Source organism: Orycteropus afer, unplaced genomic scaffold, assembly GCF_000298275.1.
Source record: "Orycteropus afer afer isolate SDZICR_OR568_19922 unplaced genomic scaffold, OryAfe1.0 scaffold00024, whole genome shotgun sequence".
In the NCBI taxonomy this organism is placed as follows: Eukaryota; Metazoa; Chordata; class Mammalia; order Tubulidentata; family Orycteropodidae; genus Orycteropus; species Orycteropus afer.
In genome coordinates, this window is record NW_006921611.1 from 5,917,905 (window position 1) to 5,931,350 (window position 13,446).

At 37.8% G+C, this 13,446-nt stretch overlaps 1 protein-coding gene across 1 annotated transcript in view; it reads right to left on the reverse strand.

Moving 5' to 3' along the window:
• Positions 1-13,446, reverse strand: part of NSD3 (nuclear receptor binding SET domain protein 3) — a 72,819-nt gene that overhangs the window by 6,127 nt on the left and 53,246 nt on the right. Inside the window, exons 16-18 of the mRNA XM_042783658.1 lie at positions 10,944-11,146; positions 10,122-10,234; positions 9,233-9,502 (exon numbers count right to left, since the gene is read on the reverse strand). Of these exons, the coding sequence (XP_042639592.1) occupies positions 9,233-9,502; positions 10,122-10,234; positions 10,944-11,146 (586 nt within the window). The remainder of the gene's footprint in view (positions 1-9,232; positions 9,503-10,121; positions 10,235-10,943; positions 11,147-13,446) is intronic.

Sequence of the window (13,446 nt, forward strand, 5' to 3'; positions counted from 1 at the left end):
TTGCAAAGCATTTCTTTTTTCTTTTTTTGGCTTTAGAAAACAGGAATTTATTCTTACAGTTGAGGAGGCTAGAAGTCTGAGTTCAAAGTGGCAGCTCTCAGGGCTGGATGAAAGCCCCTCGACCTTGGGCTTCAGCTCTACCTTTTGCTTCTGGCCCACTGGAGCTGGAGGCTCCTCTTAACTCAGGCAGCTGCAAATCTGAGGCTGACAAGTCCAGGGTTGACAAATAAAATGGCACAGTCCCCAAATTATCAAGCAACACAGCGGGCTACTAGTTCAAGTCCAGGAACAGTCTCAAGATCATCAGACAACATGGTAGGCCACTGAGATGAAGACTTGGCCCAATGCAGGATCCAGATGTGCCAAAAACCTCCAGACCTTCCTCAAAACAACTTTTTTTATACTAGGAGCAGACCACATCCCTAAGGCAGCTACTCAGCAGCTCCTAGTAGATTCCATCATGGAGTCAATTGCCAGTCTCATCATGGGGAATAACTATCTAGCTGCCCAGCCACTCAAAAGCAGGCCCAGCCAAACTGACACATAACCTTAACTACCACAGGGCCCATGTCTAGAGTTTTAACAACTCACTCTGAAACTGCTCCTTTTCTCTGTCTTGCCTCCATTTTCTTGGACTCCCAGTTTTGAATCAGGAGTCACCTTTCGGACATTTCAGGATTTGCCTGCATTCACCCTCAGCTACTAACTGAAAGGTTGGAGGTTTGAGTACAACCAGAAGCATCTTAGAAGAAAGTCCTGATGATCTACTTCTGAAAAAGCAACCATTGCAAATCTTATGGAGCACAGCTCTACTCTGACACACATGGGGTTGCCATGAGTTGGAGCGGACTTTATAGCCACTGGTATGATTTATTCCTCTGTTCACAACAGTTCTTATGCCCATAGCCCATGGAGTGTCTGCCATGCTCTTCCTATTGCATTTACCATTAGAAAACTTTGTGAAGAAAGACAAGATGTTGTGTTCCACAAGGAAGTAATATTCTCCTAGTAATAAAACCTACTGTTTTGTTTGTTTGTTTGTTTTAGTCATTGTCTTTGAGTCTTCATTATGAGCCAGGCACCTAACAAAGCATTTCTTACGCATTTTTATTTTCTTCTCTCAACAATCCTGAGGTAAGTACCATTATTATTGTCATTGTATAGAGGAGGAAACTGAGGCACAAAGAAGTGACTTGACCAGCTAACAAGATGCCATTAGGACTAGAATCCAGGGTGTTAGCTTAGAGTCCAAGCTTCACCTTCAGGCTCCCCGTCTCTGTATAAAAGAACTGTTTGTGCAGAGCAGACACCAGCTCCTGCTTAAAAACAAAAACAACAAACCAAACCTTTGCCACAGAGTCAATTCTGATTCCGACTCATGCTGACCCCATGTGTTACAAGGTAGAACTGCTCCATAGCGTTTTCTAGGCTGTGATTCTTTTTTTCAATTGTGATTTGGGTGAAAGTTTACAGAGAAAATTCACTTTCCATACAGCAGTTCACACACATTTTGTCTCATGACATGGACTACAATTTTCCCCAATGCAACAGCTCCCCTCCCACTTCCTCCTGATAGTTACCTCTTCCTTGTGTCCATCCCTCCATGCCCTCCTGCCTCCTGAGCTGTCTCCCTGTGCATAGGCAGCCCTTCTTTCTCCCATGATTGTTCTCTCCAAGGAGTGTTATCTACCTCAGGTAAATGTTCAACTCATATGCCTGTCTTTCGTTTGGCTGGAAGCCATAGGTGTGGGTTCAATTCCAAACCTGAAGGGCAGCTAGGGGCCACAGTCTCAGTCAGTGGTTCCACCAGTGTAAAGCATTTCTTAATAACACAAGTATACTCCAAGAAAATTAACAAAAAAAGAATTCTGAAAGTATAACTTTCAACTCTAGAAACAATGGTTTTTGTTATTCATGAGTACTCAAGTAGCACTGTTTTTCTTGTACAAGTACACCAAAAGGTGACACTGCTTGCCTTTTCTTGCTGATAATGCTACTTCAATATTTCCAAGTGATAAACCATGGTGGGATATCAGTAGGATCTGGGAATAAGGCTAAATTCAGCCTTAGAAGCTAAATTATAATAAACTTTTACTAGTGTGTATACCTGGAAAAGATCTGAATCTGAAACAAATTAGTTCTATTTTAAAAAAAGTATTTCATTTTCAAATAATTACATTCACAGGAAGTTGAAAATAGTACAGAGAAGTTACTTGTGCTCTTCACCCAGTTTGCCTCCATGGTAACCTCTCATGTAACTACAGTATAGTATCAAAACCAGAAATTGACATTGATACAATCTGCCGACCTTATTCAGATTTCACATGCACTAATTTGTGTAAGAGAGGGAGTGTATGTGTGTGTGTACAGGTCTATGCAAGTTTATGACATGTAAATTTCTGTAACCACCAAAATTAAGATACAGACCTGTTCCAAGTCCAGAGATCCTGTGCTGGTCCCTCACAGTCCCACCCATCCCCTACCAACCCTGTCCCATCCCTAATCTCCTAATCTGTTCTCCATCTTTACAGTATTGTCATTTTGACAATATTTTATAGATGGAGTCAAATACTACATAACCTTTGAAATTGGCTTTTAAAAAAAAAAAAAAAAAACACACTCAGCATAACTCCTTGATGACTGAGTTGTGTGTATTAATAGTTCATTATTTTCATTGTTCAGCTGTATCCCACAGTACAGACGTACCAGTTTGTTTAACCATTCACCCACCAAAGGACATTGGGAGGGACTGTTTCCAGATTTTAGCTGTTAAAAATAATGCTGCTATGAGCATTCATGCAAGAGTTTTTGTGTAGACATAAGTTTTCATCTCTCTGGGGTAAACAGGAGTGTGATTACTAGGTCTATGGTGATTATATAATTACAAACATTAACCCTTTCATCTCAAAAAACAAGGTTGATTTAATCTAGGACAACAGTAATGTCTATATAACTAATCAGTCACTTTTGAGGAAAACAAATGTCTTAAGAAACAAATAAAAATGTATTAGCTTACTGTTTTACCAGACTCCCATCCCTCCTCACACACACATTTTCACTAGCTCTTCTGTTGATAACAAACATCAGTAATCTAAATAGAAGTACTATATTATATTTTCTAATTTTAATAAATCATGAAGAATATAGCCAATGTTCCTAAAAATATTTAATTGTTTTCTATATAAAAATAAGATATTGCTATTTCTGTTACAAAGGAAAAGCAATTGGAAAGGATCAAGTTGGGAGGAACCAACCTAACTACTGCCCACGTGTCAGTCTTTTCCTTTGGCAATTTGTCCTTAGTGAGATCACTGAAAAACACCAGTCAGCTTTATGGAGCTACACACTTGTTCTAATTGGGGAGCGGTCACCACAAAGCATGGCCTCCAGCTTTTGATCTCTCCCCGTTTGTATTTACTTTACAGGCTATAATAAAGAAATAGGTTAGTGGGGGTAAAAGCATTCCATCTATAACTGCCCATACCATAAGAGTGCTTTATTTTCTCCACTTTTTCTTTCCAGTTGTTTCTCATGAAGGACATAGTTCTGCATGTTCATGTATTATGCACTGTCAGCCTTAAATGGCTTTTCATACATTAGCTTTGGACTTTGACATCAGCTGATAATCAACATTTTATACTATATTATGTGGTGTCACTGTTTCAAGGGTAAAAGACTACATTGCCATCTTGGGAGTGTTGCCATCTAGTGTCACTATACTTATATATACATACATATATATATATATACATACATACATATATATATACATATATATATATATATATATATATATACACACACACTTATATATATATTATGGCAAATTTTCTTTAATAGAGACCAAGAAGCTCTGGTAGCACAGTACCTAAGGCATCTGACTAGTAACCAGAAGGTTGGTGGTTCAAACCCACCAGCCACTCCATGGAAGGAAGACTGGGCAATCTACTTCCATAAAGATTTACTGCCTCAGAAACCCAATGGGAGCTACTATGAGTTGGAATCGACTCAATGGCAGTGGGTTTGGTTTTGGAAACCGTGGTGGACCTATAGCTAAGTGCTCAGCTATTAACGAAAGGCTGGCAGTTGCAACCTACTAGCAGCTCCACAGGAGGAAAGACCTGGTGATCTACACTGCCATAAAGATTATAGGCTACGATGCTTCTCCTCATCCAGAGCAAAGAAGAATGAAGAAAATCAAAGATTCGTGGAAACAATGAGTCCAAGTGACTGGTACACCATGCGATCCTGAGCCTTTACAACTATAAGACCAGAAGAACTAGATGGTGCCTGGCTACCAGTGTCAACTACTCGGAGGGGGATCTATGTAGGAGATCCTGGATAGAGTGGGAGAAGAATGTGGAACAAAACTCAAACTCATTTGGGGAAGAAAAAAAAGGGACCAGGTTTGCTGGTCTGATAGAGCATGGTGTAACCACTGAGACTGTGGCCCCTAGCTGCCCTTCAGGTCTGGAACTGAACCCACTCCTGTGGCTTCCAGCCAAACAAAAGACAGGCATATGAGGTGAACATTTACACTAGGTAGATGTACTCATTGGAGAGAACAATCATGGGAGAATAGAAGGGCTGCGTTAACACAGGGAGACAGCTCGGGGGCAGGAGTGCATGGAGGGAAGGACACAGGGAAGAGGTGACTATGGGGAGGATGTAGGGGGGGAGCTGTTGCATCGTGGTAAATTGTAGTCAATGCCATGAGACAGAGTCTATATGAACTGCTGTATGGAAAGTGAATTTTCTCTGTAAACTTTCACCCAAATCACAATAAAAATATATATAATTAAAAAAAAAAAAAATTACAGGCTAGGAAACCCTATGGGGCAGCTCTACTCTGTCCTAAAGGGTCACTAGGAGTCTGAATTGACTTGAAGTAACAAAACAACATAGAGCAGAGTGTCAACCAAATCAATTTTACTTCATCTTTTTCCCATATTGGGATTCAAGGTAAGATTTCACTTGAAGGAATGATTCTGGGGCTTTAAAAGCCTGAAAACTATTTACCATGGTTTATACTTACTATTTTATAAAATGAATAAAGAAAAAGTACTGATAACAGACTTGAGAAGTGTAACTCTCATAAACTTGGTATTACTGTGAGTAAAGATGAAGTATTTCAGATGTCCTAAAAGTAACAAATCTTTAGGCTCAACGATTTCCTTACTAAACTTAAAACCATTAACTGTGAATTCAACTGGGACAAAATAATAAAAAAACTTTTAAGAATGCTGAAAATCTGCTCTCAATGACTGTGGCTAAAATGCAGCACCGGTGTACTTTAGTTTTTTTTTTTTTTTTTTAAATTTCTGAGGAAGAACCACCTCATAACAGGAAGTCCCTTATTTTTGGTACATGTTTTCAGGAATCTGTTAGTGTGAGAAGGAGGAGACTGAGTACATTCTTCATATTTGACTTTTTCTCCTTAAATGTACCAAAATCTTTTCCATGTTGCTATGTCTTTATGATTATGCTTTTCAATGACTTTATATTTGTAAAAGACCAATTGTCTTGCATTAACAATCTCATAAGTGCTAAAGGGCAGAATAATCCATTTGTATTTTCTTTTCTCCTGAAAACTATATTAACTTATTTTAGAATACATGTCACAATAACAAAACTATTATTAGAGAATATTAGCAGAATATTAGAAGGAGCCCTGGTAGAACAGTGGTTAAGCATTCAGCTGCTAACTGAAAAGCCAGTGGTTTAAACCCACCAGTCAGTGGCTCTGTTGTTGAAAAGACCTGGCAGACTGCTTCCTTAAAGATCACAGCCTGGGAAACCCTGTGGGGCAGTTCTACCTAGGGTCGCTGTGAGTCAGAATTAACTCAACAGCAATGGGTTTGGTTTTTGGAACGTAGTATTAAACTGGATGGGTTTTAGGATGGTCCCATACAGGTCCTCCCCCCAAAAAAAATCATAGGCAAAAATCTATACATGTTACATGCATGACATTAAAGTATTATCAACATTGTTACATACATTTAAAATATAAATAGCCTTTGACCAAGCAACCCAACCCATATATCCAATCCATCAGCATATCCTGTTGGCTCTACCTATAAAATTTAAGAAATCCAACCACTTCTCTCCTGCTCATCTACAGCTGTAGTGGTCCAAACCACCATTATCATCTCTCTCCTAGACTACTACTCTAATGGTATCCTTTTCATTACTCTTTCTCACTTAACATAAATTCTCCATACTATGGCCAAAGTTAAGTATCTGAAACCCAAGTGTGGTAGACAGACTCTTAAGATGGCCTCATTATGCCTGTGGCCTGGTATTCATGCCACTGCATGAATGACCCCTATGCTCTTGCACTGTGAGTAGGACTGATAGAATATGGCAAAGGTGACATCTGTATGTGATTACATGATTCAATTATGTAAGACGTTAGTGTCCGTTTTGCTGGTCTTTATTCTCCTTACCCTTATTGCCTGTAAGGAAGCAAGTGCCATGATGGGAAACTCCAGGTGGTAAGGAGCTATGGTTGGCCTCTATAAGCTGAGAGCTACTTCTGGTCAAAAGCCAGCAAAAAAGCAAAAACAAGAAAACCCACAACACTAAAGGTCTCATACCCACAGCTGCAAAGAGAATTCTGCCAACAAACATGCAAGAACCCAGTCCTGTTCAACATTTTGACTGCAACCCTATGTAGAGGATTCAATTAAGCCTTGCCTGGACCTCTGAACATGGAAATTCTGAGAAAATGAAATGTGTGTTTTAAGTTGCTAAGTTTGTGGTATACTGTTACGCAGCAACAGAAAACCAAGTCAGATCAAATCACTGTCTACTAAAATCTTGCAGACATTTCCCATTCCATGGCCTCTAAGGCCTCATATGATCTAACCCCTAGTTACCTCCTCACCTCATCTCCTACCTACCACTCTTCTCAGTGCCCACTCTTCTCTAGGTGCACCAGCTTTCTGGGTTCTCAGAGTATGCTAAGACCTTTGTACCTGCTTCTCTTTCAGTCTGCAGTGCTCTTCTGTATATATTTCCATGGCTTGTTCTCTTACATATTCAGGTCAAGTATCACCTCTTCAGGCATTTCTGGACCAATTTAAAATAGCAACCCCCGTCCCCAGCTATTCCCTTTTACAGCTTTATTTTTCTTCATGGCATTTTATGGTATTTGACATGATGTATCTGTTTGCATCACACATCTTCCAGCAGAATCACAAAGGTAAGGGCTTTATGTCTTATTCACTATTGTTTTCCAAGTGCCTAGAATAGTACCTGGCACAAAGAAGAAACTTAATAAATATGTACCAAATGAGTGAATTTCATTTCGAGCAATCTAACCTATAGAAATAGATGCACAAAGATAGATATCAAGACTGTTCATTAAAGAATTGAAAACTATGTGTGTGTGTGTGTCTCCATGTATTAAGGAATAGTTAAATTATGATACATCTTACTACAGAACACATTGAGACTGTCAAAAAGAATGAGGTGAAATCTATAAGGATTTCCATAGAAATGTATTTATATTAAGTGGGAGAGAAAAAATAAGATGTATGATCATATTTATATTTTAAAAGCCCTACAAATACAGTATATATGAATATATATTTGTATTTACAATTGCATAGAAAAAGTTCTAAAAGGCTACACACCAAACTATTTGACAATGATTATCTCTCTCTAAGAAGGAGACCAGGAATTGAAGGGATGAAGGAGGAATTTCACTCTTTAATATCTTTTTTGTATTGTTTGACTTTTCTTTACTACATTCAGATGGTATTTTTTAAATTACAAATGTGATTTTTAAAAAGGTAGAAAAATGTCGAGAGTAATTTTAAATTCCCCCCCTAAAAAACCCCAAACCAAACTCACTGCCATTGAGTTGCTTCCAACTCACGGTGACCCTCATTGGGCTTCCGAGGCAGTAAATCTTTATGGAAGTAGATCACCTTATCTTCCTTCTGCAAAGAAGCTGGTGGGTTTGAACCACTGACCTTCTGGTTAGCATCCAAATGCCTTATCCACTATGCCACCAGAGCTCTTTTTTAAATTCCCACTAGGTCCATATTCTCAAGTTCTGTATGGGAGACAGCAGGCACTAGGCAGGGAGGCATAAGGTTGGGAGAAGGCTTTGTTTTAAAATAGATTCTAACCCTATCCCAGATATTTTAATTCAGTAAGACACTATTTTTGTCAAGGGTCACAAAAGATTTTCAGACACCCTAAAGTTTGAGAACTACTATTTGAGCAGGATTTACTGGTGATTTTCCTTTTTCTTTGAGTTATTTACATTTAATTTTTTTTCTAAAATGAATGTATATTTCTTGTGTTAAAGAGACTGTGTTGAAAAACCTCCTCAAAGTATAAAAATGAAGATAATTTATAAGTGTTAAAGATCTTAACTTTTTCCAATTGTCCCCATATGTAACCTAATTTGACACTCACAACAACCTTTTAAAATGTAGGGTAGAATGGAATACTATGTAACACTAAAGAATAATGTAAAATCTGCAAAATACTGCATAACATGGATAAACTTGGAAGACATTATGCTGAGTGAAATAAGTCAATCACAGAAAAACAAATTCTGTATTAATTCATTATTGTAAAACATCAAGGAAAGGTTTATATATGGAAGGAAATTTTCTTTTGTTGGTTAACGGGTGGGATGGGAGGGGAGGGAACACTGCAAAAAAAAAGTGCATCAACCCATGTCACTTTACTTTCGTATATTTCACTGTACATAAATTGTGTATTTCACTGTACATAAATTCAATAAAACGTATTTAAAACAAAATGTACGGTGGAGAGTACTGTGTTCACTTTAAACATGAAACACTAAGGTTCAGGAAGGCTTATTGACTTGGCCATGGTTTCAGGGCTAGTGAATTACGATGCCAGAGTTAGTCCCAGTTGCAGTACTTTCTTAACTTTACTATTTTGCCTTTACTAAAGTATTTTACATCAGTTTCATTTAACAAGTAAAAAATATTTCAAATAGAAACTGACCAATACCCCACCTCCTCTTTATAACTGATAATATGACACTCAAAAATCACGTACATTTTATTACTATCCACTTTCTACCACTTCTTTGTTCAAGGAATGCCAAATTCTCAATGTGGGACATTTCAAAATTTTGCCATAAATCCCGATATATTTTATCTTAGAATTATACCCTATTGAAGCATCCCTAAGAGGGACAGGTCTTGGTCTATTCCATTCCTCTTCACCCCCTAAATGCTACCTTCTTAATGCTCCTTTTGGTCCTGAGGCCCCAGCCTCTTCGTTCTGTTTTGATGATTTCTGCATCGGGGTAGAGCCTTTTTGTAAAGCACTGGTTCTGGCAACGATCTCCAGCGGGGCACACCTGTGGGTGGCACTCATACTGCAGCATTCTGTTCAGGCACTCAGATTCCAAGCCACAAGGGTTTTCATCAGCTGGTTTGCAGTTGCAGCGGGGAATCTCTGATAGGTCAGCAACCTGGATCTGTACCTTTCCTATGACTTTGTTAGCCTAGAGAACAAAATCACATATGCGAGGACAGTATAAGATAAATACATAATCTATTAGCAAATTTGAACAGAACATCAAAAACATCCATGGTATTCTTGGCTCTGACACCACCTTATAGTATCTTCGGGAAAGGCTCGCTACCTTCATTTCCCCATGAATAAGCTAGGAATAATAACTGCCCCTCCTTAGTTGACAAAAATACCAAAACCTGATGTGCACTCTCACTTATCTATCTTGTGCATTTCTCCTTCCACCAGTTGATAGAAATTTCATAACTAAAAACAAAAATATATGCTCATCTGTGAGGTCTCTGGAGGGGGGTAATAAATATTTATAAAATCATCTGCTTACAGGATGACCTGATAGTGTGAACAGGATTTCACATAGATGTGTCATGCCTAGGTATGAAAGGGCTTGTCAAAGCCTTGATCCTCACAGCACAGCAGTGAGCTATGGCCCCCATTTGATGCTTCCAACAAAAGCTCTCAGTTTGCTATACAGAAGACTGGATGACAATTAGCAAAATTTCTGAAGTCAAAATGGGCCTTCCAATTAATAAGAAAGTAATGCATTTTATCTTGCATGTCAAATACCAATGTTTTCATGGAAAAAGACTCACTTTGATGTGTTTGTAAGGAGGAGGTTTTCTTGAATTCTTTTCAATCTCTAGTGCTTCTTTACTTTCTCTTTGTGCTTTCAATTCCTGGAAACGTTTTGCAGCTTCTTCCAGTGCTGCCAATAAGACCAAGCAAAGCATACAAACAAACAAACAAATAAATAAGTATGTATGTAGGTATACACACACACATGTACATACATATATTTGAAAAAAGAGCCCTGTTAAGAGAGTAGCTCTACATTGCCTTTTCACTATGCTGCATCTGGACTGAGATTTTCTTTTTAAATCTATATTCTGGCCATCACCATTTATCACCAGCACAGGGTAACTCTGAAACAGGACAGAAATTATCTGTGGCTGAGCACTGCTCTATGCACACTGCTGCCTCAGAGAAGAGGCTCTACTGCAATGATCAGAGGCTTCCAAGTGAACCTAAGAGAAGCTTATTTTTTTTGACCTTGTACTAGATTTTAATTCATTTTACTGTTTTCCAGAGAGCCAAAACTTCCTGCCAACGCACTGCAAACGCTTTCTGGGAAGCTTTCACTATTCTTTTCTGGCAAAGGAGCTTCCCCTGATGAAGAAGATTATGCCCAGCACAAGCTGTATGTTGTAGAAAAATCACTGAAGAAACTCCTCTCACACAGCACTGTTTACTGTATAGAAATGCATTTTAAAACCTGGTTCCAATGTCACTGGAAGCTTACAGATGCTGAATAATAATGCTTTGTGAAATATTCTAATATCAGAAATACGTCTTATATAAGTTAGGAGATGGATGGAGTCTTAGTTCTGAGTCACTGTAAACATTTTCCAACTTACCTTTTTTGAATGTCTTATTAATACTAGTCTGTCCCTCAGCAAAGCTTTTGTCTCCTTCAACATAAGGGAACACTCTGCCTTGGTGTACCCAATAGTAGTCATGAGAACCAAAGAAGAACACAGGGAAATCCCCCAAGTCATGTTTAAGGCCCTGGATGTTCAGTGGCACAGACCTGGGGTTGCAGATTTCTGCTGGCCACCACCTGAAAACAAAAACAATTGTAGACTAAGAAAATGGAAAATCACATTATTCTTTGCAAGGCTGGCAGGAGGGGAAAAAATAGCCCTTATCTTGAAAATATCATTTAGGGTCTAATCCTGCCCAGATCACACACTACTTAAAAACATTAATTAAATAATGAGTACAGACTAACCAAAACAGGTCTTAACACTCAATCCAATTCTTTTAAAAAGTTAATATTTTATATTTATGGAATAGAATATATCATGTAAGTATAGATTATAAAGCATAATAAAGAATCAGAATATTATCAATACTATTCCAAACCCAAATGCAATTTTATAAAAGTCATGTTTTTTCCCAAGTTCAGTATATTTAACACTAAGATTATCTTTCAAGATAAAAGTTAAATTTCCAGTAATTAGGAGAATCATTTTGGGAATAGCTGATGCTTCAGGAAAGAATGACCACTGGCATTCAAATGAGCATTTTCTGAGTCTCTAATCAACTAGGGCAAGCATCTTTTGGTCAAATGTTCTAGGTTTTATATCAATGTGTATTTCTGAATTTAATTCATCTTAGATCATAATAAAATGGGATTTGGGACAGAATGGAAATATAACTATTTCATGCTATCATGACCGAATATCCCGGCAATTACTAAATGAAACCATCTATAAGCAGCATTTGACAGTTTCCAGTTATTGGGCAAATCAGGAATTGAAGGCTGAAGCTAATGGTCGTAAAGTGAGCCAACCTTGGTGATCCTCAGATGGCCTTCAGTAGTATATAAAATTACCATTACCAACAGTAAATACACAGACCTTAAATTTTTTCAGTCCTTATTTTACGTATACTGAATACCCATGCAAGAAGCTTTGGTGGTGCAGTGGTTAAAGCATTTGGCTGCTAACTAAAATGTCAGCAGTTTGAACCCACCAATCGCTCCAAGGGAGAAAGATGAGGCAGTTTGCTTCGTACTATGTACAGCCTTGGACACCCCTATGGGGTAGTTCTACTCTGTCCTATAGGGTTGCTAGGAGTCAGAATCAACTCGATGGCAGTAGGAAATAACCATATATTTAGCAAATATTATATTTAGATGACAATGACATAGCTGCACTTCCAGATTTACAACAAAGAATTTGAATAAGCTTCATCTGAAAGGTACCCCACTCTACACCAGGGAATTAATTAAAAACATAGGTAAGGCTCAAATTGTTAAAATAAAACATTATTTCAAGTGGTCAGTATTCAGTTTACCCTCAAAATAAGTCTAGGAAATGGTTACTCTGTATATTTCTACAGCAATTTTAAGGTATTAAGTGTACATGGTTATTGCATTCACTAGGGTCAGGTAGAAGAGACACATTTTCTCCTAGGGGTTGTTCCAGGGCTTTGTATTTTCCTGCAAGAAGCTTCACATTGGAGAGTAACTAGTTATGGAAAATAAACAACTTCATGTGGCCCAGTTGGACCTGACTAGAAAGAAATATACTAAGAATTAGTTCATGAATGAAGTCTTTCTAAAACATACAAGGAGAATCTGACCTAGATAGAAAATCTCATTGGCTGTGATCTGAATTGGAAAACTGGTTTAGAATTCTTTAAAATACAATATAGTTAAAACTAAAGTATTAAAATTAATTTAATCAGAAACATTTTCACACTTATAACTTTTTCTCCTTAAAGAAATACTTTGAAATGTATTTAAAGATCTGAAGGCTTCTCACACTGTGTTAAGTGTTTCTTACCCAGGGATTATTATCTATTAATTGTCAAACCCTGCAAACCCCAAAGAGATATATTTTAAATTAAGCAATAAGTACATCCTTTAAAACTTAAGAAATGGCAGAAACGTGTAATAAAAAAAGCAAAAATGCCTTCACTTATAATCACATTCCTCACACTAGTAACATTAGATGTATTTCTTTCCAGGTACTAAAAACACATCTAGATCTATGTTGTTGTTGTTGTATAAATACATGGAAATACATTGTGTGTATTGTTTAGTAGGCCTTTTAAACGAAGGTTATCATGCTATCTTCATGTGTTACTATACAGACTTGCCTTATTCTATTATTGGTTTCAAGGTATTCTACAATATAGATGTGGTTGTTGTTAGTTGCCAGTGAGTCAGTTCCAATTCATGGATACACCATAATTTATCTAATACCCTACTTTGTTTTGACAAAACAAAACAAAACCCACTGCCATTGAGTCAATTCTGACTCATAGCGAACCCATTGGGTTTCTGAGGCAGTAAATCTTTATGGAAGTAGATTGCCCCATCTTTCTTCTGTGAAGGGACTAGTGGGTTTG